Source organism: Triticum aestivum, chromosome 4D (genome assembly GCF_018294505.1).
Source record: "Triticum aestivum cultivar Chinese Spring chromosome 4D, IWGSC CS RefSeq v2.1, whole genome shotgun sequence".
Classification (NCBI taxonomy): domain Eukaryota; kingdom Viridiplantae; phylum Streptophyta; class Magnoliopsida; order Poales; family Poaceae; genus Triticum; species Triticum aestivum.
The window spans coordinates 16419904-16446031 of NC_057805.1; the positions used below are offsets into that span (position 1 = coordinate 16419904).

Consider the following 26128-nt stretch of genomic DNA (forward strand, 5'->3'; position numbering starts at 1 on the left):
AGAAGGCTGGCAAGGTCGACAGAAGTATATTGGATATACATTATATTAATGTGTACTTTACTAGTACTCCTAGTAGCACCAGGGTATTAGATACCGGTTCGGTTGCTAAGTGTTAGTAACTCGAAATAAAAGCTGCGGAATAAACGGAGACTAGCTAAAGGTGAGATGACGATATGTGTTGGAAGTGTTTCCAAGGTTGATGTGATCAAGCATCGCATGCTCCCTCTACCATCGAGATTGGGGTTAAACCTGAATAATAATTATTTGGTGTTTGTGTTGAGCATAGACATGATTGGATTATGTTTATCGCAATACGGTTATTCATTAAAGGAGAATAATGGTTACTCTGTCTATTTGAATAATACCTTCAATGGTCTTGCACCTAAAATGAATGGTTTATTGAATCTCGATCATAGTGATACACATGTTCATGCCAAAAGATATAAGATAGTAATGATAGTACCACATACTTGCGGCACTGCCACTTGAGTCATATTGATATAAAACGCATGAAGAAGCTCCATGTTGATGGATCTTTGGACTCACTCATTTTTGAAAAGATTGAGACATGCGAACCATGTCTATTAGTATATATGCATGAAGAAAGTCCATACAGATGGATCATTTGGACTCACTTGATTTTGAATCACTTGAGACATGCAAATCATACCACATGGGCAAGATGACTGAAAGGCCTCGTTTTCAGTAAGATGGAACAAGAGAGCAACTTGTTGGAAGTAATACATTTGATGTGTGCAGTCCAATTAGTGCTGACGCACGCAGTGGATATCGTTATGTTCTTACTTCACAGATGATTTGAGTAGATGCTGAGAATATTTACTTGATGAAACACAAGTCTGAATTATTGAAAGGTTCAAGTAATTTCAGAGTGAAGTTGAAGATCGTCGTGACAAGAGGATAAAATGTCTGTGATATGATCATAGAGATGAATATCTGAGTTACGAGTTTGGCACACAATTAAGAAAATGTGGAAATTGGTTCACGACTAATACCGCCTAGAACACCATATTGTGATGGTGTGTCCGAACATCATAACTGCACCCCATTGGATATGGTGCATACCATGATGTCTCTTATCGAATTACAACTATCGTTTATGGGTTAGGCATTAGAGACAACCGCATTCACTTTAAATAGGGCACCACGCAATTCCGTTGAGACGACACCGTATGAACTATGGTTTAGAGAAACCTAAGCTGTCGTTTCTTAAAAGTTTGGGGCTGGGACGCTTATGTGAAAAAGTTTCAGGCTGATAAGCTCGAACCCAAAGCGGATAAATGCATCTTCATAGAATACCCAAAACAGTTGGGTATACCTCCTATTTCAGATCTGGAAGCAAAAGTGATTGTTTCTAGAAACAGGTCCTTTCTCGAGGAAAAGTTTCTCTCGAAAGAATTGAGTGGGAGGATGGTGGAGACTTGATGAGGTCATTGAACCGTCACTTCAACTAATGTGTAGCAGGGCACAGGAAGTTTTTCCTGTGGCACCTACACCAATTGAAGTGGAAGCTTATGATAGTGATCATGAAACTCCAGATCAAGTCACTACCAAACCTCATAGGATGACAAGGATGCGTACTACTTTAGAGTGGTACGTAATCCTGTCTTGGAAGTCATGTTGCTAGACAACAATGAACCTACAAGCTATGGAGAAGCGATGGTGGGCCCGGATTCCGACGAATGGCTCGAGGCCATAAAATTCGAGAGGATCCATGTATGAAAACAAAGTATAGACTTTGAAAGAACTACTTGATGGTCGTAAGGCTGTTGGGTAAAGATGGATTTTAAAGGGAAGACAGACAATGATGGTAAGTGTCACCATTAAGAAAGCTCGACTTGTCGTTAAGATGTTTTCCGGCAAGTTCAAGGAGTTGACTGCGATGAGACTTTCTCACTCGTAGCGATGCTAAGAGTCTGTTAGAATTATATTAGCAGTTACTGCATTATTTATGAAATCTTGTAGATAGGATGTCAAAACATTGTTTCCTCGACGATTTTCTTGAGGAAAGGTTGTATGTGATACAACCAGAAGGTTTTGTCAATCCTGAAAGATGCTAACAAGTATGCAAAGCTCCAGCAATCCTTCTAAGGATTGGAGTAAGCATCTCGGAGTTGGAATGAACGCTTTGATGAGATGATCAAAGATTTTGGGTTTATACAAAGTTCATGAGAAACTTGTATTTCCAAAGAAGTGAGTGGGAGCACTATAGAATTTTTGATGAGTATATGTTGTTAACATATTGTTGATCAGAAATGATGTAGAATTTCTGGAAAGCATCCAGGGTTATTTGAAAAGTGTTATTAATGGAAAACCTGGATTAAGCTACTTGAACATTGAGCATCAAGATCTATAAGGATAGATAAAAAAACGCTTAATAGTACTTTCAAATGAATACATACCGTGACAAGATTTTGAAGGAGTTCAAAATAGATCAGCAAAGAAGGAGTTCTTGGCTGTGTTACAAGGTGTGAGTATTGAGTAAGACTCAAGACCTGACCACGGCAGAAGAAAGAGAAAGGACGAAGGTCGTCCCCTATGCTTTAGTCGTAGGCTCTACAATATGCTATGCTGTGTACCGCACCTGAAGTGTGCCTTGCCATGAGTTAGTCAAGGGGTACAATAGTGATCCAGGAAGGGATCACATGACAGCGGTCGAACTTATCCTTAGTATCTAGTGGACTAAGGAATTTTCTCGATTATGGAGGTGGAAAGGGGGTTCGTTGTAAAGGGTTACGTTGATGCAAACTTTGACACTAATCCGGATGACTCTGAGTAGTGAACCGGATTCGTATAGTAAAGCAGTTATTTGGAATAGCTCCAAGTAGCGCGTGGTAGCTGCATCTACAAGATGACATAGAGATTTGTAAAGCACACACGGATCTGAATGTTGCAGACCCGTTGACTAAAACCTCTCTCGTAAGCATAACATGATCAAACCCTAGAACTCATTGAGTGTTAATCACATGGTGATGTGAACTAGATTATTGACTCTAGTAAACTCTTGGGTATTAGTCACATGGCGATGTGAACTTTGAGTGTTAATCACATCGTGATGTGAACTAGATTATTGAGTGCAAGTGGGAGACTATTGGAAATATGCCCTAGAGGCAATAATAAAATGGTTATTATTGTATTTCCTTGTTCATGATAATTGTCTGTTGTTCATGCTATAATTGTATTAACTGGAAACCGTAATACATGTGTGAATACATAGACCACAACATGTCCCTAGTAAGCCTCTAGTTGACTAGCTCGTTGATCAATAGATGGTTATGGTTTCCTGACCATGGACATTAGATGTCATTGATAACGGGATCACATCATTAGGAGAATGATGTGATGGACAAGACCCAATCCTAAGCATAGCACAAGATCGTGTAGTTCGTTTGCTAGAGCTTTTATAATGTCAAGTATCATTTCCTTAGACCATGAGATTGTGCAACTCCCGGATACCGTAGGAATGCTTTGGGTGTACCAAACGTCACAACGTAACTGGGTGGCTATAAAGGTGCACTACAGGTATCTCCGAAAGTGTCTGTTGGGTTGGCATGAATCGAGACTGGGATTTGTGACTCCGTATGACGGAGAGGTATCTCTGGGCCCACTCGGTAATGCATCATCATAATGAGCTCAATGTGACTAAGGAGTTAGCCACGGGATCATGCGTTACGGTACGAGTAAAGTGACTTGCCGGTAACGAGATTGAACAAGGTATTGGGATACCGACGATCGAATCTCGGGCAAGTAACGTACCAATTGACAAAGGGAATTGTATACGGGATTGATTGAATCCTCGATATCGTGGTTCATCCGATGAGATCATCGTGGAACATGTGGGAGCCAACATGGGTATCCAGATCCCGCTGTTGGTTATTGACCGGAGGGTCGTCTCGGTCATGTCTGCATGTCTCCCGAACCCGTAGGGTCTACACACTTAAGGTTCGGTGACGCTAGAGTTGTAGAGATATTAGTATGCGGTTAACCGAAAGTTGTTCAGAGTCCCGGATGAGATCCCGGACGTCACGAGGAGTTCCAGAATGGTCCGGAGGTAAAGATTTATATATGGGAAGTCCTATTTTGGCCACCGGAAAATGTTCAGGATTTTTCGGTATTGTACCGGGAAGGTTCTAGAAGGTTCCGAAGTGGGGCCCACCTGCATGGGGGGACCCACATGAACGTGGGTAGTGGGGGCAAGGCCCCACACCCCTGGTCAAGGCGCACCAAGATCCCACCTTAGAAGGAATAAGATCATATCCCGAAGGGATAAGATCAAGATCCCTAAAAAAGGGGGATAACAATCGGTGGGGAAGGGAAATGATGGGATTTCTTTCCCCCACCTTTGCCAACGCCCCAATGGACTTGGAGGGCAAGAAACCAGCCAAATCCCTGGCGCATGGGAGCAGCACCCCAAGCCCTGGCGCCTCCCTCCCTCCCGTGACACCTCTTCCTCCCCGCTTGCGCTTGGCGAAGCCCTGCCGGGATCCCGCTACTTCCACCACCACGCCGTCGTGCTGCTGGATCTCCATCAACTTCTCCTCCCCCCCTTGCTGGATCAAGAAGGAGGAGACGTCCCCGCTCCATACGTGTGTTGAACGCGGAGGTGCCGTCCGTTCGGCGCTAGGATCATCGGTGATTTGGATCACGACGAGTACGACTCCATCAACCCCGCTTTCTTGACGCTTCCGCGCGCGATCTACAAGGGTATGTAGATGCACTCCCCTCTCTCTCGTTGCTAGATGACTCCATATATTGATCTTGGTGATACGTAGAAAATTTTAAATTTCTGCTACGTTCCCCAACACAAACCACATTGCTCGAATCAATGATATTTAGCTCATGCCTTAACTCGCGAAATCTTGCTTCATCCAATGGATTCATGAAAATATCTGCAAGGTTATCATGAGTGTTGACATAGTTGAGCTCGATCTCCCCTCGCCTAATATGATCCCGGATGAAGTAATACCGAATCTCAATATGCTTCGTCTTAAAGTGTTGCACCGGGTTGAGAGAAATCTTGATGGCACTTTCATTGTCACACCAAGGAGGCACTTTGTCACAAATGACACCGTAATCCTTTAAAGTTTGCCTCATCGATAAGAGTTGTGCACAACAACTCCCGGCCGCCACATACTCCGCTTCGGTGGACGAGAGAGACACATAACTTTGCTTTTTAGAAGACCAACTTACCAAAGAGCAACCAAGAAATTGGCACCCTCCGGAAGTGGACTTCCTATCCACTTTGTCTCCCACCCAATCGAAGTCCGAATAACCTACAAGCTTGAAGTTTGCATCTCTTGGGTACCATAAGCCAAAATTTGGGGTATGAGCCAAATATCGAAAGATTCGCTTGACCGCCACAAAGTGGCTTTCCTTAGGTGCGGCTTGAAACCGTGCACAAATTCCCACACTCAACATGATATCCGGTCTAGATGCACAAAGGTAAAACAAGGATCCAATCATGGAGCGATATACCTTTTGATCCACCGCTTTACCATTGGGATCAATGTCAAGTTGGCACTTGGTGGGCATTGGAGTGGAAGCCGGCTTGACATCACTTAGCTTGAATCTCTTTAGCATGTCTTGAGTGTATTTGGCTTGGTTGATGAAGGTTCCTTCTCTTCTTTATTTGATTTCGAATCCGAGAAAGAACTTCAACTCTCCCATCATAGACATCTTGAAATTTGAGGTCATGAGAGCGGCAAATTCTTCATTGAAGGCTTTGTTAGGGGAACCAAAAATAATATCATCAACATATAGTTGGCACACAAACAACTCCCCTTTGACCTTCTTAGTAAAAAGAGTGGGGTCGATTTTCCCGATTTCGAATCCACGATCTTGTAACAACTCCGTAAGATGCTCATACCACGCACGTGGGGCTTGTTTAAGGCCATAGAGCACCTTGTGGAGTTGATACACATGATCGGGAAAATAGGGATCTTCGAACCCGGGGGGTTGTTTGACATACACCAACTCATTTATGGGACCATTAAGAAAAGCACTCTTCACATCCATTTGTTGCAACGTGAAATTATGATGAGAAGCATAAGCAATCAACAAACGAATAGATTCAAGGCGAGCAACGGGGGCAAAGGTTCCACCGTAGTCGATACCCTCGACTTGGGAGTAGCCTTGTGCCACCAAACGAGCCTTGTTGCGAACAATGATCCCATGAGCATCTTGCTTGTTCTTGAATATCCACTTGGTTCCAATGACATTATGGTTCCCGGTTGGCCTTGGCACTAATTTCCACACTTGGTTATGTTCGAAGTTGTTGAGTTCTTCATGCATGGCATTCAGCCAATCCAGGTCCTCGAGCGCTTCATAAACCTTTTGGGGTTCGACACAAGAAACAAACGCATGATGTTCACAATAGTTTGCTAATTTTCTACGAGTGCTTACCCCCTTTCTTAGGCTTCCAACCACATTCTCCATGAGATGACCTTTGGTGGTGAGCTTGGAAGCGATCTTAGCGGCACGACGCTCCAATTCCTCCTCGGAAGTGAAACGAGGAGGGGTTACTTGATCATCTTGAGCGTCGTCTTGAGCTTGTCCTTGATCTTGAACTTGCTCGAGGGGGAGAACTTGACCTTGGGCATCATTTGGTGGATCACCACCATCTTGAGGTTGATCTTGCCCTTGATCTTGTCCATGAGGTTGAGAGCCTTCACTTTGTTCTTCGGAAGCGTGTGGGTCTTGGGTTGGTGATGGCTCCACTTGAGTGGAACATTGTCCTTCTCCTTCGGCCACAAGGGGTTCCTCAATGGGTAGGATATAACCAACACCCATTCTTCTTATGGCTTGGGGAGGAATTTCATCACCTACATCACAAGTACCACTTTGCTCCACTTGGGAGCCGTTATTCTCATCAAACTCCATGTTACACGTCTCCTCAATAAGTCTCGTGGACTTATTGAGAACACGGTAAGCATGGGAGTTTGTAGCATAACCAACAAATATGCCCTCATGAGCTCTAGTCTCAAATTTAGACAAACGAACACCTTTCTTGAGAATGAAACACTTACACCCAAACACCCGAAAGTACTTGAGGTTGGGCTTGTTACCGGTGAGTATCTCATATGGAGTCTTGTTCAAGCCTTTGTGGAGATAGAGCCGATTTGAAGCATGACACGCGGTGTTGATGGCTTCGGCCCAAAAGTTGTATGGAGACTTGAACTCCGCCATCATGGTCCTTGCCGCATCCATCAACGTCCGGTTCTTCCTCTCCGCAACACCATTTTGTTGAGGGGTGTAAGGTGCGGAATATTGATGCTTGATCCCCTCATCACTAAGAAACTCATCCAAGGTGTAGTTTTTGAACTCGGTGCCGTTGTCACTTCTTATTGTCAAGATCTTTGCATTGTGTTGACGTTGGGCTTCAATTGCAAAGTCAATGACGGTTTGTTGGGTCTCACTCTTCCTCTTGAAGAAATACACCCAAGTGTATCTTGAATAGTCATCCACAATTACCAAGCAATACTTTCTACCCCCAAGACTATCAAAGGATGGAGGCCCAAATAGATCCAAATGAAGGAGCTCCAAAGGCCTCTTCGAGTAAATGAGAGTCGTGGGAGGGTGAGCCTTCTCATGAAGCTTTCCTTCGATACAAGCACTGCAAGCACGATCTTTAGCAAAACTAACGTTCGTTAGTCCACGGACATGGTCCCCCTTGAGAAGACTTTGCAAAGATCTCATATTGACATGGGCTAAACGGCGATGCCAAAGCCATCCCACGTCAACTTTAGCCATTAGGCATGTCGCGGTCTTAGTGGGTCGCTCCGAAAAGTTAATCACATAGAGACCGTTCTCGACATGCCCAACGAAGGCTACTTTAAGAGTCTTGCTCCACAAGAGGGCCACGGTATCAATATCAAAGAAAGTGTCAAAGCCCATGGTAGCAAGTTGACGGACGGAAAGTAAATTGTATGCAAGGGACTCAACTAGCATGACCTTCTCGATTGTGAGATCATGAGAAATGACAACTTTGCCGAGTCCCAATACCTTAGAAGACGAGGCATCACCCCACTCGACATTGGTGGGCATAGATGGAATCTTGTGCACGTCCACCACCAAGTCCTTGCTTCCGGTCATATGATTTGTAGCTCCACTATCGAGCAACCATGATCCCCCACCGGAAGCAAACACCTACAAGAGATCAATGCTTGGTTTTAGGTACCCATTTTGTAATGGGTCCTTTGATGTTAGTAACAAGGGTCTTAGGAACCCAAATGGACCATTCAATATACTCATGAGGAGAACCAACAAATTTGGCATAAACATGCCCATCACTTGCACGGCATAACACATAAGAAGGATTAAAGTCGCCGGCTTTGTTGGATGGGGTGGTATTGCCCTTCGTGACACCGTCACCCTTCGCATTGTTCTTCTTATTCTTGGAAGCACCCTCTCCCTCCTTCACAAAAGTTTGCTTGAGAGGAGGAGGTCGTTTGGTCTTGTCATTCTTCTTCTTGTTCTTGGGCTTGGGTGTGAACCCAATCCCCTCCTTGGCCACAACTTCCTTTTGGTTTCTCAAAAGGTCGTTGAGGTTCTTCTCACCTTGTATGCATGACACAAGGCCTTTCTCAAGTTGCTCCTTAAACTTAGCATTCTCCTCAACAAGATGCACATGCTCACAACAAGGGTTAGTAGCATTTGCATTATCAATTAACACCATATGAGGAAAGGTGGCTTTCTCCTTAGTTAGCTTTACTTGGAGTTGATCATGAGACTCCTTGAGGCTAGCATGAACGCCCTTCAAGACTTTGTGAGCCTTGTCGAGAATGTCAAACTCCTCTTTAAGTCTAGCAGGATCAACCCCAAGTTTTGCCTTCTCGGAGTTTAGCACACGAGACACAACAAGAGCATGATCAAGATCTTTCTTTAACTTAGCATGATCATCGTTGTATGACTCCTCAAGAGCCAAACGAAGAACACGCTCTTCGTCAAGAGCATTGGAAAGATCCGAAATCTCATCGGCATAGTCACGACTATGCCCCTCCATCTTAGAGATGGTTTCTTTGTGAGCCTCGATCATGTCATTGGCTTCACCAAGTTGTTCCAAGAGAGCAACGAAGTGCTTCTTGGATTTACCCTTGAGTTTACCCATAAAGGTCTCAAACTCATTTTCCTCCACATTTGTCCCCTCATGTTCATCAATGCTATCCATCGAAGAAGGATGATTAATGATGGTAGTTTTGATGTTGGAGGTTACCTTATTGGTGGCTTTAGCCATGAGGCACTTGGCGGTGATGTTCTCATTGGGTGAGTCGAAGAGAGACACCCGTGGAGTCTTCGCAATGGCAACGGAGGCCATGGCAACAGACTCACCATCTTCATCATCGTCATCATCCTCATTGTACTCTCCTTGTACCACCAATGCCTTGGGAGGAGTCTTCTTGGTGACGTTGCTCTTGTTGGGGAACGACTTGTCCTTGTCCTTTCTAATGAGCTTGCCACCATTGTCTTCCCTCTTCTCGTAAGGGCACTCCGCAACAAAGTGGCTCACATTGCCACAATTGAAGCAAGTCCTCACTCGTTGCTTGCCCTTTGCGCCACTTGAATTGCTCTTGTTGAAGTTTGGCCTTGTGTTCTTCTTGCTCCAAAATTGCCTTGAAGCATACTTCGTATCTTCGAGGTTGGCCTCCTCTTCTTCCTCTTCATCCTCTTCCTCCATACTAACCTTGGACTTTAGAGCAAGGTTGGGCTTCTTTACTCTTTGAGAGCGAAGAACCGCATTGTTGGCGGTCTTGTCCAAGATGCTCATAGCAACAAACTCATCCAACACTTCACTTGATGACAAGGTGTGGAAGTCCGGCCTTTGACGAATTACGGAGGACATGGCTTTGTGGTAGGGCATCATTGCCTTGAGGAATTTGCGCTTGATCCAATTGTCATCCGTGTCCTTACTTCCATGATCTCGGAGAGAGACCGCGAGTTTGGTTACTCTCCGAAAAATCTCACGAGTTTCTTCATCTTCTTTCATTGCAAACTCGTCGGCTTCATCTTGCACCACTTCATAGTTGGAGCGTTGAATGCTTGCGCTTCCCCGATAGAGGGAGACAACTTGGAGCCAAGCATCTTTGGCCACGGTGTAAGGCCGGAGATGAGGAAGATCTTCGGGTGGGATTGCTTCTTGGATGATGAAGAGAGCATTCTCATTGAATTGATGATCCACAACTTCTCTAGGAGTGAAGTTACTTCGGTCATGCGGATAAAAACCTTCTTCAATGATTCTCCAAAGGTTAGTGTTCACATGATTTAAATGACGCTTAAAACGATAGACCCAAGAATCAAAATCTACATTCTTCTCAATCTTAGGGGCCGGGCCGGCATGATTCAAATGAGTGGACGGGAGCGGTCCACCATAGACAGGTGGAGGTTCCACATGGGCAAAGATGTCGGTCCCATTTTTACCACTAGAAGAGGGAGCTTTCTCGCTAGTAGCTTCCCCCTTGTCGGAGGTAGCATCCGTCACCTTGTTAGCGGGATCACCCACTTTCAACTGTGCGGTGGTAAGTTTAAGCCCTTCTAAGAATTTATTAAACATGCTTTCGACCTCGGTCGTCATGGAGGTTTTCAATGTGTCCAACGCCACATTGAATTCCTCACGAGAGACTGCGGTTCCCCCATCTCCCGTAGACGAGACCGGATTCAAGCCGGAGTGCTCCTCCACACCGTCTACGACGTCAACCATACTCTTTGGACGGTAAAGTCCTTAATAAAGAAACCTCGCTCTGATACCAATTGAAAGGATCGATATAGTTGACTAGAGGCGGGGGTGAATAGGCAACTAACATTTTTTAGCTTTTCTCTACCAAATTAAACTTTGCATCAAAATAGGTTGTCTAGATATGCAACTAAGTGAGCAACCTATATGATGCAATGACAACAAGCATGCAAGCAAATAAGAGATATAACACGATTAAACTTGCGAAAGTAAAGGAACGAGATAACCAAGAGTGGAGCCGGTGAAGACAAGGATGTGTTACCGAAGTTCCTTCCTTTTGAAGGGAAGTACGTCTCCGTTGGAGCGGTGTGGAGGCACAATGCTCCCAAGAAGCCACTAGGGCCACCGTATTCTCCTCACGCCCTCACACAATGCGAGATGCCGTGATTCCACTACTGGTGCCCTTGAAGGCGGCGACCGGACCTTTACAAACGAGGTTGGGGCAATCTCCACAACTTAATTGGAGGCTCCCAACGACACCACAAAGCTTCACCACAATGGACTATGGCTCCGCGGTGACCTCAACCGTCTAGGGTGCTCAAACACCCAAGAGTAACAAGATCCGCTAGGGATAAGTGGGGGGAATCACATTTCTCTTGGTGGAAGTGTAGATCGGGGCCTTCTCAACCAATCCCGAGCAAATCAACAAGTTTGATTGGCTAGGGAGAGAGATCGAGCGAAAATGGAGCTTGGAGCAACAATGGAGCTTTTGGGGGAAGAGGTAGGTCAACTTTGGGGAAGAAGACCTCCTTATATAGTGGGGGGAACAATCCAACCGTTACCCCCCACACCAGCCCCGCAGAGAGCGGTACTACCGCAGGAGGCAGCGGTAGTACCGCTGATCACAACGGTACTACCGCTCCCCCGGGCGGTACTACCGCTGGGCCCAGAGCGGTACTACCGCGGTGGTCAGGGCAGTACTACCGCATACGAGCGGTACTACGGCCCCCCACTGCAGCGGCAAGTACCCTAAAACCCGACACGAAAGAAGACCCCTCGAATCGAGGCGGTACTAGCACGAGACCGCAGCGGTACTACGGCTGCGGGCTACCAGCGGTACTACCGCTCTAGGGCGGTACTACCGCTTGTAGCACCCAAGCGGTACTACCGCTCCGGCCCGCGGTACTACCGCTGGGACCAGAGAGGGCACGCGGAGAAGGGGAACGAGCCCATCATAGAAGCGGAAAGGCTCGGAGGGGGGGCAAAGGAAGTGTACGTGATGATTCCGCCCTAGCCTTTCCAAAGCGGACCCCCTCTTGATAGTACGGTGATCCCTATGAAACTAGTCCACCAAACTAATTCGAAAGGACTATACCGTCTTCGCTTCAAGCTCCGAGGGGAGGGAATCGTCTCGTGCCAAAAGGATGAATCTCTGAAAACACTCAATGCACACGATTAGTCCGCAAAAGCATTGTCATCAATCACCAAAACATCTTAGGGATAAATATGCCCTTACAAAGGTCAAAGGGGAGTTGTTTGTGTGCCAACTATATGTTGATGATATTATCTTTGGTTCCCTTAACAAAGTTTTCAATGAGGAATTTGTCGCTCTCATGACCTCAAAGTTCAAGATGTCTTCCATGGGAGAGTTGAAGTTCTTCCTCGGGTTCGAAGTGAAGCAAAGAAGAGAAGGAACCTTCATCAACCAAGCCAAATACACTCAAAACATGCTTAAGAGATTCAAGCTAAATGATGTCAAGCCGGCTTCCACTCCAATGCCCACCAAGTGCCAACTTGACATTGATCCCAATGGTAAAGCAGTGGATCAAAAGGTATATCGCTCCATGATTAGCTCCTTGCTTTATCTTTGTGCATCTAGACCGGATATCATGTTGAGTGTGGGGATTTGTGCACGGTTTCAAGCCGCACCTAAGGAAAGCCACTTTGTGGTGGTCAAGCGAATATTTTGATATTTGGCTCATACCCCAAACTTTGGCTTATGGTACCCAAGAGGAGCAAACTTCAAGCTTGTAGGATATTCGGACTCCGATTGGGCGGGAGACAAAGTGGATAGGAAGTCCACTTCTGGAGGGTGCCAATTTCTTGGTTGCTCTTTGGTGAGTTGGTCTTCCAAGAAGCAAAGTTGTGTGTCTCTTTCGTCCACTAAAGCGAAGTATGTGGCGGCCGGTAGTTGTTGTGCACAACTCTTATGGATGAGGCAAACTTTAAAGGATTACGGTGTCATTTGTGACAAAGTGCCTCTTTGGTGTGACAATGAAAGTGCCATCAAGATTTCTCTCAACCCGGTGCAACATTTCAAGATGAAGCATATTGAGATTCGGTATCACTTCATCCGGGATCACATTAGGCGAGGGGAGATCGAGCTCAACTACGTCAACACTCATGATAACCTTGCAGATATTTTCACGAAGCCCTTGGATGAAGCAAGATTTCACAAGTTAAGGCATGAGCTAAATATCATTGATTCGAGCAATGTTGCTTGAACCCTTGCACACCCCACCATACTCAACTTGTTGTCTTGTTTAGGTGTAGGCATGGACATAGGGGGAGTGTTGTTCTCTCAATGAACTTTCCCTCCCCCCATTATGCATAAACTAATCAACCTCTTTCACATTAGCCATTTTTATGGTACTTGTGCTTCAAAGATGAGTTTTGGTCATGGGCCCAAGGTTAAAATCTTCGCGGCTCCATACCTCCGGACTCAAACATAGGTGGCCTCGGCCACCCTCTCTTGGAGAGGCGTGTGCTTCTCGTCCCCTTGTGCTGGTTTTGCGTGTGTGTTTGCCCTTGTTTTATGTTTCTCGGTTTCTTTTCTTGAGCTTAGCCGTGTTGGCCAGTCTTTTTGCGGCTGAGCGGTACTACTGCTGGGTGTGCGATACTACCGCTTATGATCGTCAAGCGGTACTACCGCCCACCCCAGCGGTACTACCGCTGCGGGGCGGGCGATAGGGGGTTATGTCGGGGCAGGGGGAGTTGTTTTTCTCCCCCATACCCATTCGCTCCACTCGCCCATCCTCTTCGTCGCTCCAGCGACGTCTCGCCGCGGGAGGGCTTCGGCCGGCCGCCGTCCTCGTGCCATCCCTCTCCATTTCTTCCGGTGGAGTCGATCCCCACCACGTCCTCTTGCCATGGATGCCGGTATTGCCCCCTTTCCTGTTCTCTCTTTGCCTAGATCTCACATCTAGTTGTTAGGGGCAATAGGCATTGTTCTTCTCGATTTTTGGCTAAGTCAAGGCTTGAGTAGGACGGAGAGGGCTTCTAGGCCGGTTGGATTAAGGTTTGGTAGGTTTATTTTTGAATTTTGCATCCCCAGTAGTGCCGGATCTGTTCACGGCAGTAGGGAACCGCCGTCCCTCGTCTCGAGCGGTACTACCGCTCACCTCGCGCGGTACTACCGCTCGCGCGGTACTGCCGCGGTTAGGTCGCGGTTCTACCGCTGCATGCCCAATTCCATCTTTTTCCTACCACTTTTTGATCCATGTTGTTCTGTTTGGTGGCTTATGCTCTTTCTTTCGTGTTTTTTCTTCAGCTCGTGTGTTTGGCTCCAGGTGATCAACATCATGAGCAGCAAGTCCGCCGTGTCAACCCCGGACGTGCAACGTCAAAGCGCTACCGCACCTCTGAATCAGCGGGTGCTTCCTCAAGTGTGCCACCTCCGCCTCAACTCCAGAAGAAACCTGCCAACAGGCCGAAGCCAAGGGGCAAGACTGTGACTGAGTTGACTGCCAAGGAGTTCTGGGAAAGGCGTCGACGCAACCCCTATGCGGAAGACCAAGAACCCAATTTGATCAACCGCTCGTTCTGGAACCGCTTTCAGTTTGCCATCTACTTTGATGTGATCAAGGCCAAGAAGAATCTCTATGTTGATGTACACTCCATCGACACGGATGCCATGGAAAAGGACCCTGAGTACTTTGGCGAAGCCCTTCAGATGTGTTCTCAGCTGAACATTCTCAGAATCATGCAATTCAACAAGGACTTTGATGCAGATTTGGTGGCTCAATTCTATGCTACTGTCCATCTTGGGACTGATGAAGAAAGGACTCTAACTTGGATGACAAATGGCAAGTTGCTTTCTGTCAAGTGGAAGGCCTTCATGGAGTTACTTGAGGTGGAAGATCACGGGCTTGAGACTCCTGTCGGCTTCCGCCCTCACTGCAATGCAAACTCCACTCACAAGCAAGCCCTCTGGCCCTACTGTACTGTGAAGGTTCACCCTGTGACTAAGAAGTAAACCTATGAGTTGTCTGCCTTTCTGGATATCCTCCATCGCGTCTTCCGTGAGACTCTCTTCCCTCGTATAGGGAATCTGGATTCAGCAGCACTGTCCGTGGACCGATTCAGACACCGAGCAGTTTTCGACTGAGGATGGCAGTGCGGATGACCCCGCCAGGATGTGATGAGAGAGCTCCTCAGTTTGCTATCACCTGGAGCCGTAGCAACGCTCTTTGCCCTTTTGGTGTCTCGATGCCAAAGGGGGAGAGAGTTTAGGGATTTGTGCTTTGTGGTGTCGTTGTGTTTTCTCGCCATTTGCTTTGTTTGGTTTTGTGCTAGTGAGACCTAAGTTCCAGACATATGGTGTGAGACATATGCTACCTTATCTTTATCTTATCTTTATCTATGTCTATCTAGACTTTGGTATCTTATGAGTTGCTTGCTTATCCTGTTATATACCCTGCTCTCATGTATCCTATGCTTAGGTTGTTGGACTATAAAATATAGGGGGAGTGTTGATCCTAATGTGTGTGTCTTGCATTCCAAATGCACTACTAACTAGGTGCACACATTCAGGGGGAGCCCGTCTATATTTTGTAGTTCTAAGTATCTTTACTTACATGTCGTATCCTTGTGCAAATCCCTGGTTGTCATCAATCCACCAAAAGGGGGAGATTGTTAAGGCATATCTCTCTAGATGTGGTTTTGGTGATTGATGACAACATGTTTGCGGACAAATCGTGTGCTTTGAGCTTTTCAGAGATTCATCCTTTGGCACGAGACGATTTCTTTCCCCTCGGAGTGTTATTCAAGACGGTGTAGCTCTTTCGTTTCTATTTTGGTGAACTAGTTCCGTAGGAGTCATCGTACTATCAAGAGGGGGTCCGCTTTGGTAAGGCTGGGGTGGAATCAACACGTACACATCCTTTTCACACCCTCTGAGCCTTCCCGCTTCGATGGAGGTTCCATTCCCATTCCTCTTGAGTTCGTTCTGGTCCCAGCGGTAGTACCGCGGGTGCCCAACGCGGTAGTACCGCTTAGGAGTCACAGGCGGCAGTACCGCTCGGCAGCGGTAGTACCGTCGGTGGGTCCTCAGCCGTAGTACCGCTGCGGTACCGTGCTCCTACCGCGTCGACTCGAGGGGGTCGCTTCTCGTGTCGGATTGTGCGGCACTAAGCAGCGGCAGTAGAGCGGTAGTGCCGCTCATGAGCGGTAGTACCGCCCTACCACCGCGGCAGTACCGCACTGGGTCCAACTCCTGCTCTCTCGCCAGCCCTCCCAGACTGAACGACAGTACCGCGAGGGGGAGCGGTAGAACCGCTGTCCGTAGCGGTAGTACCGCCCTCTGCAGGGCTGTTTGGGGGGTAACGGTTGGATTGTTCCCCCCTCTATAAAAGGGGTCTTCTTCTCCAAAGTTGACTCACCTCTTCCCCCAAAAGCTCCATTGTTGCTCCAAGCTCCATTTTCGCCCTATCTCTCTCCCTAGCCAATCAAACTTGTTGATTTGCTCGGGATTGGTTGAGAAGGCCCCGATCTACACTTCCACCAAGAGAAATTTGATTCCCCCCACTAATCCCTAGTGGATCTTGTTACTCTTGGGTGTTTGAGCACCCTAGACGGTTGAGGTCACCGCGGAGCCATAGTCCTTTGTGGTGAACCTTCGTGGTGTCGTTGGGAGCCTCCAATTAAGTTGTGGAGATTGCCCCAACCTTGTTTGTAAAGGTCCGGTCGCCGCCTTCAAGGGCACCAGTAGTGGAATCACGGCATCTTGCATTGTGTGAGGGCGTGAGGAGAACACGGTGGCCCCAGTGGCTTCTTGGGGAGCATTGTGCCTCCACACCGCTCCAACGGAGACGTACTTCCCCTCAAAAGGAAGGAACTTCGGTAACACATCCTCGTCTTCACCGGCTCCACTCTTGGTTATCTCGTCCCTTTACTTGTGCAAGCTTACTTGTGTTATATCCCTTGCTTGCTTATGTGCTTGTTGTTGTTGCATCATATAGGTTGCTCACCTAGTTGCATATCTAGACAACCTACTTTGATGCAAAGTTTAAATTGATATAGAAAAGGCTAAAAATTGTTAGTTGCCTATTCACCCCCCCTCTAGTCAACTATATCGATCTTTCAGGGTGCTGGGTGCTCCTCGACGGCGACTGTCCGGTTGGGCGGTTCCCTCCCGCTCAGCTTCAGTACTGCTGCTTCCGTCGCTTGGCACTTCTCTCCGGTCTTCTTGGCCCCGTGTTGGTGTTCGCAGTGTGACAGCGTGGGTGGCGGCGCAACCGCGATGGCACATGGTGTTGGGCGGTGCTTTGGCTGGTCGGCTCCGGTTGGGCGGTGGGGTTTGTAGTAAGGGAGAAATCCTTGCCGGTTCGCCCGGCTCCGATGCGGTGACACAGGCGGGTGCCACCATTCCTTCCTAGAGGGTGTCGGTGGTAGCCATCCCCCACTTCCCTTCGCGTGCCGGGGGAAACCCTAGGACACGTCTGGGCAGCAACGTCGTCGGCGTCACATCCCTTTTTCGAGGTGCTGCTTGGTACGCGGCGGATCGGAGCCTCGGGCTGCGATGGTTTGTTTCCGGAGGGCGCAACGATGGCGGGTCATCCGCGCTTTGTCGAGCTGCCGTTGTTGGCATTTGTTTCTCCTTTTTCTTTTGGGCTTGATGTGCTGCTCGCCCAAGCAAAACTATGTGTACGGTGTTGGTTGCTTTGGAATACAAAGCGGGGAACCCTTTTCGTCTCGAAAACAAAAACCTTTTTGTGTAAAGGGCCATAGAGACCCAACCGAGAAGTGTGAACCGAGAATGTGAGTTGGGCAGTGGAGGAAGATATGAGTGGCATCTTCAACCAAGTTTGCACATCGAAGACGGTAACTAGACTTGTGAAATTTAAAATATTTAAAAAAAAAATACATATTATAAACTAATGAGCGAAATCGCATTTGGGAGCAGGAAATCCACTCTCACACATTCACCTATATATCAAAAAGAAGTGAGCACATGCACAATGCTGATCATTTTCCAAGGCAGTGAGGCACACTCCAATGAAGAAGGGGAAAATGAGGAAGCAGCCGAGAAGCATGATTCCGTACTTCGATGTAGCGGTTTTGTGAGGAATAAATTCTACATATCAGTAGTGCAACCTGCAGAACCATTTTCTATCTATCCCCGGAAATAATACTACAAACAAGGCTACATTTTCTCCATCCCGTAGGTATCTTCAGCACCGCTGGCCACCTTTTTCCTCCTCTCAGATATCATATCGGTGTATGCCTGACAAAGCCATAGGGTCAGTTCTAACTTAGTTCTGCGAATGAAATTTGTAATTGCATAGTAAAAAATAATAATACTGTGGACTGATGTTCAGAATACCTTCCGATCAAAGAATTCTACTTGAAAGAAGAAAATGTCTGATGTTAGCACTTGCCACAATCAGTTTGCTGGTATATTGTAGTTTGTAAGTTTTCTTTTGTGTGGTTATTTGTAAATCTCTTTCTTTTTGTGTTGTTTAATAGTAATAACATAGTTTATGCGTCAAAACAGACAGGACTATCTAGCAGATTATCAGTTATAACTTATAACTCATAACAACATTAGTTTATATGTAAGAATCATGTTAATGTCGAATAATAGGATATTACCATCTTCCAGAATTAGCAGTCTGGAAAATTTTCATAATTGTGAAACAAAGTAAATTTAAGAGCGCAACACACTAGACCTTTTAGAAAAACCAAACCTCTGAGCAATAATTTCAATAAAAAGAAATAACATAAAGAAAGGGTGGTGCAGAAACCTTAGGATAGGAGTAAAGAAATATGTACCACCATGCACATATTACAAAAGAAACTCCTCCGGTAATCACAGCAGAGTGGATGAGCACCCAACTACACGCAACTGCAACGGTTCCTGTTAGTAATATTGTCCAAGGCTGACACCTACAACAGACAAAATTCAGAGGTCAATATTGGTCAAAATAAGAAGACTGAAGCATACAAAACCAGTAAAAAATATATGGTTGTAGTCACTAGTCACAGAGGTTGAGACCATAAATGTTCAATAAGGACGACAAAACAAGAACTGGTTGAAATATAATATCTGCCTTTTAACTATCTTATATAATTCCTCAAAAATAAATTATAGTATATATCGCCTAGCTCCATTGCCACATAGCATTAACTTTTAGAAAGAAAAAAAAGAAATCGGAAAGGAGGGATAGTCCCGGGCCTCTGCATCGGGTGATGCACGCAGCCTTATTTATTGCAAAAAAAAATGTTACAGGTCGGAAAAATGAAGTAAAAATCAAGCACTACATGTTACAACTTTTATATGCTGAAACTTGAAAACGAGTTACTTGTTTACCAGGTAGTAAGAGAAGTGAGGCTGAATCGGTAGCATCAAGCATAGATATTTTAAGGCTATGTTAGGCATTGTGGTGAACCGTGAAAACCCCGTTTGGTTAAACCGCATTTAGATGGTTTATAATGAGTTTAGAATTGTGCTTGGCTAGTAAAAAAATACAAAAGAGATCTATCGACTCTTGTGGTAAGTGGTGTTTTTCATTTGGTATTGTAGGAGTTAGTTAGATTCTAATTTGATTTGACAAGCATGACTCCTATTTTTGCACTACTTCTGCACATCATCTTACTGAATAAGTTCAGTGCAGTCAGGTTTAATACAGTTCAGACACCGCAAACTCAGCCTAAATTAAATCGGCACACATCACTCAAGAGAAGCCATAACTTGTTTACAGCGAACAGGCAAATACAATCTTGACAGTAGTCATCAGATCATTAAAGGTTAGAGCGTAGTTCGTTCCAGATTCTTGTGGCCATTTAAGCTTTGCAACAGTAGTGCCGTACTCTGATCTGGTCATAATACACAGTAACAATACTAACAACAAACTAGAGGTATTCGCCTGAATAAATACAGGTAGCAACAAATCGAACTTTTTCGCCACAGCCTTCGTAAATTTCAGTTTCTGAACGGAAAGAAAGGGGGAAGGGGACAGGAAGGCATACCAAGCAGGCTTGGTGTCCCAGACGGAGTCATACTCGAGGGACAGGTAGTTGAGGTACCCGTCCATGTCGTCCACCACGCCGTCCTCCCGGAAGAACTCCGCCCCGCCGTTCTTGCCCCCCTTCTCCCCGCTGCCACGCGCCACGCCGGCGAGCCGCCGCCGACCCCCGCCCGCGGCGAGCTGGGGCCGCGGCCAGGGAGAAGCGGAGGGGGGCAGGGGAAACGCGCCCGCGGGTCTGGGCGGGCGCGGCGAGCAGGCCAGGCTGCGGCCCGAGCAGGACGGCGGCGTGGACGGGAGCAGCCAAAGCGCGCCCATTTCTTGGCTTCCGCTCACGTACGGTGCGCCTGCGTCCTGCTTCTCCGGCTATCGGCTCGGCTCAGTGTCTTGCTTCCTTCGCGATAAAAAAAATTTGTTTTCCGATGGGCCCTTCGCAGATCAAAACTTACAAGTCCTTGTTTGTAGAAACACGGCCTGGCCCGCCGAAACTTCAGCATTTTTGGCCCATAGAAGTTGTTAGCCTGCTGCAGAGAAACTGATAAGTCTTCTTGCCGTTAGTACACCCCATTTCAAGCCCGGTCTGGCCCTAGAACCTCTTAGAAAGTACAGAGGATCCTGATTTTTCTTTGTTTTTGCCCTAGAACCTCATTTGAAAATTTCTGATTTTACCTTGTAGTTGTTACATTGTGTCGTATTCGGTCCCATGGTTTCAGATTTGCTTCTTCCACTAAGGAAGTCTCTCTTCCCTTGCGTCAAAGCTAGGATCGCCGCTCTTGTCCAAATCCCTAACCCCAACTATCAAATATGTGACCGAAGAGGAATGGAGATGAAATAAATTCAATGTAGGGCGGGTTGGGGAGCTCTTATTTAACCCGTTTTTTGTAAAATATAGCTCGCGACGCACACACAGGAGCCCAACTGGGTCGCCTCATTGGCGACCATTGCCACGAGCACACAATAGTGGCTCAAAACACCGTTGTGAGTCTTGTGACGCGGTTTTCATGTATCGACTTGGTTTTTTGTGGCGACTCGGAACATTGTAGCGACGTGGTTTTCATGTAGCAACTCAGCGCAATGTAGAGAAGCTTTAAAAATAGTCCGAGAATAATTTTTGTGAATGCGGACATTTTTTGAAATTTCGAACACACAATGAAAACTCAAACATTTTTTTAATTCTTCCAAACATTTTTAAAAAATAATTAACTTTCGAAATTATGAATACTTTTGAATGGTTTTTGCAGTTGTACACAATTTCTGAAATTCAGTTTTTTTAAAACAGTCAATTTTTGAAATTACAAGTTGTTTTTTGGAAAAGTGTGGTCAAATTTTGAAATTTTCAAGCATTTTAGGAAATAGGCGAACATTTTTGAATTAAAAATTCTGAATTTTTTTTAAAAATGAAAACCCGAAAGGAAAACAAAAAAATCGGTTTGAGAACCTTCTAGAAGGTTCCCGAAACCCGTAGAAAACCGTACAGCAATAACCAAAATCCTTACACTACGCTAGCTAAATGGGCCTACCCAGGGGGAGACTTGTATGAGATTTAGCTTTAGTTGAGATCAATGAGATTTATCTATTTGAAGACTCGAAACATGTTAAAAAATTCTGAAAATATTTATAGACCCACATCCGTGTTTGATGTACAACCTCAACAAGTTTCAGCTCCTAATTCTAAGTACACTTAGAGAACCAAAAGGGACAAAATCGGATGTGAATAGTGCCAAATACTATTCACCCCAAGATGACACTATTCGTAGTCAAGTTTGTCTTTTTTGGATCTCTCAGGGTAGACCGAGTTTGAAGCTGATTTTTTTTAGAGTTGTCAAAAAAAAATCAGAATTTTTTGAATTGTCTAAATATGAAATTTTGGTGTTGATCCTACGATCTCACCTAAAGATCAGATTCTATACAAGTCTCCCCCGGCCTACCCACCCAGAGCGCTCCTCGCGCGTCTATGCAAATCCGTCAAACAGGAGTTGGTGTGAGTAATGTGTGGGTGTGTGTTTGCGCTAGCAAAAAAAGGCTTTCGACCCGCTTTTATCTACAAAGAAAAATGCGACACGGGGGAAGCCCAGCTCACCGACGCCTCTAGCCCCTCCCCCCCCCCTCTTCTCTGCGTCGCTGGCGTCGGAGGGCCTGCAAGAGAATCCTGGGCAAGGCTCAGGGAAGGTGGCGGCGGGGCATCCCGTTTGGTGGCGTGCAATGCAATGTCTGCGGCCACCTGGTGGTGCGGGGCGCGCCCAGATCCGGGGCGGGGTCCTTCGTGGCGGCGGCAAGGGAGGTCCTCAGCGCTGCCGAGCTCGCCTGGGTGGTCACGCGGTGGTGCCCGGACGGTGGCGGCTGGGGGTGCGTGGGCTCGATCTGGACCCACGGGATCTGGCATGGCGGGTGGCGGTGCTTCGGAGGCTCCTGGCGCGTGGATCCGGCGGGTGGGGATGGGGCCGGCGGCTCCTGGCTGCTCGACGAGGCCCCTCCCGGTGGTGCTGCGGCTGTAGTGGGTTACTCGGGCTTCGGCCCAGCAGCCCTGCTCGGCGGGTTGGGGCGGGGTGGCGGCCCCCCATCCCGGCTTGGTGCTATGGAGCTGGTCGGCTTGCTAGCCCGGCGTGGCTGGCGGCATGGTGGAGGCTGCCGGGGCGGCGACCCCGGATTTGGCGGAAGCGACTTAGGCTAGGGGGTGGTGCGCGTGCCTGGGCGTGGTGTGTCGGGGAATCCCACGGCTAGTGCAGGGTCGGCCTCGGCAGGATGGGTTTTGTTGGTTGTGCATGTGCGAGCAGGTGGTGGTTGAGCATCTCCGGGAGAAATCCTATGTCCAGCCTTTGCCGGATCCGGCGACAGTGACGCCCGTGGGCGTCGTGCTCTTTCTTGAAAGCGTTTCTATTGTGTGGTGCTCCTCCCCCTCTCCGCGGCATTGGCTCCGAAGGAAAACCTCAGATCTTCTGGATCGGGCGATGAAGGCGCCTTCACGTCTTCTTCCTCCTTGGGGGCATCGTCTCCGAGCCGGCCACAACCTGGGGACCAGTGGATGGCGGCATCTTCGCCGCGTGGTTTGCGGCATCTTCGCCACGTAGTTTGCTGAGGCGGCCATTTCGGGGGCGCTGATTTCTGTCTGCCAACGATGATGGCGTCGAGAGGAGCTTTGGTCGAGGCTCGGGCTTCGGTAGTCGGATCTTTGCGGCGTGTCCGAGGTGCTCTTCTGTTGGTTGCTTTGAAGTCGGAGCTGCAGTGGAGTGTGTCCATGTGGTGACGATGACAGGCGCTCGGTGGTCGGCTACGGAGGGCACGGTCGGCGCAATTCCTGCATATTTCCTTTGTGATGATCATCGTCAGAGTCGGAGCTGTCGGTTATTCGCGCGTGTGGCCTTCTGTTGGCATGTGCCGTCATGGTTTTTGTGCAGCTGCTTGTTGCTCTGTGATCCCATGTTGGTGGCCAGGTTGGCCGGTGGTACCCATGTTATGTGGGTTGATTTGTATCCGTTTTAGCCCGGTTTTTCGTCAATTAACCGGGCAGTTCTCTTCTTCTTAATCGATGAAAATGACTAGTCCTTTGCCTCGTTTAAAAAAACAAAATGCCCGAATCAATACAAGTTGATGAGGAAATTATTTACACTGTTGGAAAAAAAATCTATTACAATTCCACCCAAACGATGATTGTTTGTGATAGATGGTGCAACTGTGTGTAGCTAGATAGGATCGGACCGAGCCGACAATAAAATATCTCCGTGTCCCACAGCAGGATCCTCGATCCCTAATCCAGCTCGGTAATGGAGTGCAGGAATACCAATGGAGCACCACATCAACACGATGAATGATTGGAACTCATGCATGCTGGATTGAGGATTGTCTATCCGGAGAAAAAGGCTTTCGCCCCGCTATATTGATATATAGCAACCGCCCGATACAACAAAGAGTCTAATGCTGAAGCAAACAGCACAAGCATGCCAAAAAAAGAAGAAGAAAGAAGCGAGAAAATAAAGTCAACAACGTCGGATCGACGAAAACGAAGATAATCCAAAACCATTGCGCCCACCGGAGATGTACCACCTCGCTCCAGGCGCCTCAAACCTCCGCATACCAAGCAGCACCTTCAGGAAGGAACACGACGACGACGACGCTGCTGCCCGGACAGGTCCTAAGGTTTCCCCCGGTACGCGGAGGGGCGTGGGGAAGGGGAAGATCCGACGCCCTTCAAGAAGGAACGATGGCGCCCACGGGCGTCACCGCGTCGGTGCCGGCAAGCCGGCCCGGATTTCTCCCATCCGCCAAACACCCACGACCCCCGAACGGTCCGACGTGCTCCACCAGACAAGCCACCCACGAGCATGCGCTACCACGGTCTTGCCATCATCACCGCCGCCTCACCGTGGTCATCGAAACGAAACCGACGAGGACGAGAGGGAGCAGCCGGGAACGAGGAACGGCAGCGAGAGCAGCCACGCCGGACGCGGCAAGGGGAGCGTACCAGGCCCTCGAGGCCCGGCCGAGCCCAAACGGGGCTCGTGAAGCACCCGTCGCGGAGCTGCAGTAGACGTGTCGCCGTCTCCACCACCCCCCGCACGAGCCGCGCCACCACCGTCCCCGCCGGAGCCGCCGCAGGCGAGACCGAGTCAGGCCCGCCCAGACCCAGATGGGGCCCCAAAAGGCCCAGATCTGGACCGGGAGAGCGCCGCCACCATCCACCGCGCCAGCGCGCCGCCAAGTGGCTGCGCCGCCGCCTCTAGGCCACCCACCCGGAGCTGCGCCGCCAGGAGCAGCTGCCGCTGCCGGAATCACCGAAGACCGAGGAGCACCACCGCGGGACGCCACCACCCGAGCCGTGGCACCGCGCGCGGGGATGGGACGGCCGCCGCCGCCGCCAACACCACGCGGGCAGGGCCCGGTGGCGCAGGCCGGCGGCGGCGGGAGGAGGGGAACGGGAAGGGGAGGCGCTGGGGGCGGGGAGATGTGCCCCCGGTCGCCTCGCTCGGGGAGGCGACGCGGGGGGCGGGCTGGAAGGGAGGAGGGAGGCGCGGGAGGGGAGGGGGCCGGCGGCGGCGGCGGAGCAGGGGGAACCCTAGGAGCGGGGCGGAGCGGGTCTCGACCAGCGCTCCTCCTCACTCACTGAGGATTGTCTATCCTCTCTCACGATGGCCCACCAGTTAGTTATACAACTCATGCATCGATCTGCATCTCTGGCAAGTAGTACCAGTAGGAGTAATGAGAATGCATGCATGCACGCACGTTGCTGGACGCCGTAGTGATCAGCTGTCCAGTCAGCGCCCATCCCCACTTGGGGACGAGGGAGTAGTGATCTACAACACCAGACCGCTTGTCCGGATGCGCAGTCGAAACTCTATCCATCCGGACGCGGCAACCCTCGCCGCCTCGCGGACCAGAGTTCGATTCAGGCCTCGGGACCAGTGGACGCATCACATGCTGCTGCATGGATGCCACGAGACGAGAGGATCGATATCTCTCGCCCGACAAAATTCCCCGACAGTCTATCAGCTTGCGGTAAGAGCGCTCCGTCCGGCCGCCACGTCTCCCACGCGCGACGGGCCGGAGAAAACACAAGACACGCGCGACAACTTCTTCTGGAAACGTAGAGTACCAATCCATCCGCGTCATCGCCCACGCATCGGCGGCATCAATCCAATGATCCAATCCACCGTCCAATTACTAACTCACTCGGTATAGATAGTACTACCGGCGAGTATCTTCTACTCCATGTGTCTTATAATATAGGAGCATTTTTTGACACTGCACTAGTGTAGAAAAACGCTATTATATTATGGGACGAAGAGAGTATCTTCTAACAAAAGAAAATCAGCATAACTGATAGGAAAGCTGGTTGATCTGTCTTCGTCCGGGAAAGTATATAAGGTTGGACGAAGGAGCGAAAATGACAGAACCTTGCATCTTTCGGCTCTACGATTCGAGTTTATTTCAGTTTTTTGTTACTCGTTTGTTTTGACATTGTGGAAATATTAGCTCCGCTTGAAAAAAACTCACCGCATTTCACTCTATAGGTTTGAAACAAAGTCACATTTTTACCTTTTCTTTAGAACTTGTCCTTCCAGCCCTATATGTCATATCAAAGTGTCAAACGATCGGGCATCAACATAGATGCATTTTTTTGAAGAAAAAAAAGAATCTAAGAGGCAGTTCAAATTTGACTTTCGGCTCATGTGCTCCCTCATGAACTGTAAAATTAAAAGTAAGG

The 26128-nt window shown here is 48.1% G+C and overlaps 1 protein-coding gene across 1 annotated transcript; it reads right to left on the minus strand.

Moving 5' to 3' along the window:
- Positions 1-17871: 17871 nt before the first annotated feature.
- Positions 17872-20312, minus strand: LOC123099431 (uncharacterized). The gene is made up of 3 exons (XM_044521592.1): positions 19934-20312; positions 18709-18850; positions 17872-18188 (listed from the first exon to the last, which is right to left on the minus strand). The coding sequence occupies exons 1-3, from the start codon at positions 20245-20247 to the stop codon at positions 18108-18110; spliced, it is 537 nt and encodes a 178-aa protein (XP_044377527.1). The 5' UTR covers positions 20248-20312; the 3' UTR covers positions 17872-18107.
- Between the last annotated feature and the right edge of the window lie 5816 nt (positions 20313-26128).

Coding starts and splice junctions, on each gene's coding strand:
- LOC123099431 (XM_044521592.1), bottom strand. CDS start 20,247: ATGGGCGCGCTTTGGCTGCTCCCGTCCACGCCGCCGTCCTGCTCGGGC. Junction 18,851..19,933: donor TGGGACACCAAGCCTGCTTG/GTATGCCTTCCT, acceptor TGTCTGTTGTAG/GTGTCAGCCTTGGACAATAT. Junction 18,189..18,708: donor TTCTTTACTCCTATCCTAAG/GTTTCTGCACCA, acceptor TGGCTTTGTCAG/GCATACACCGATATGATATC.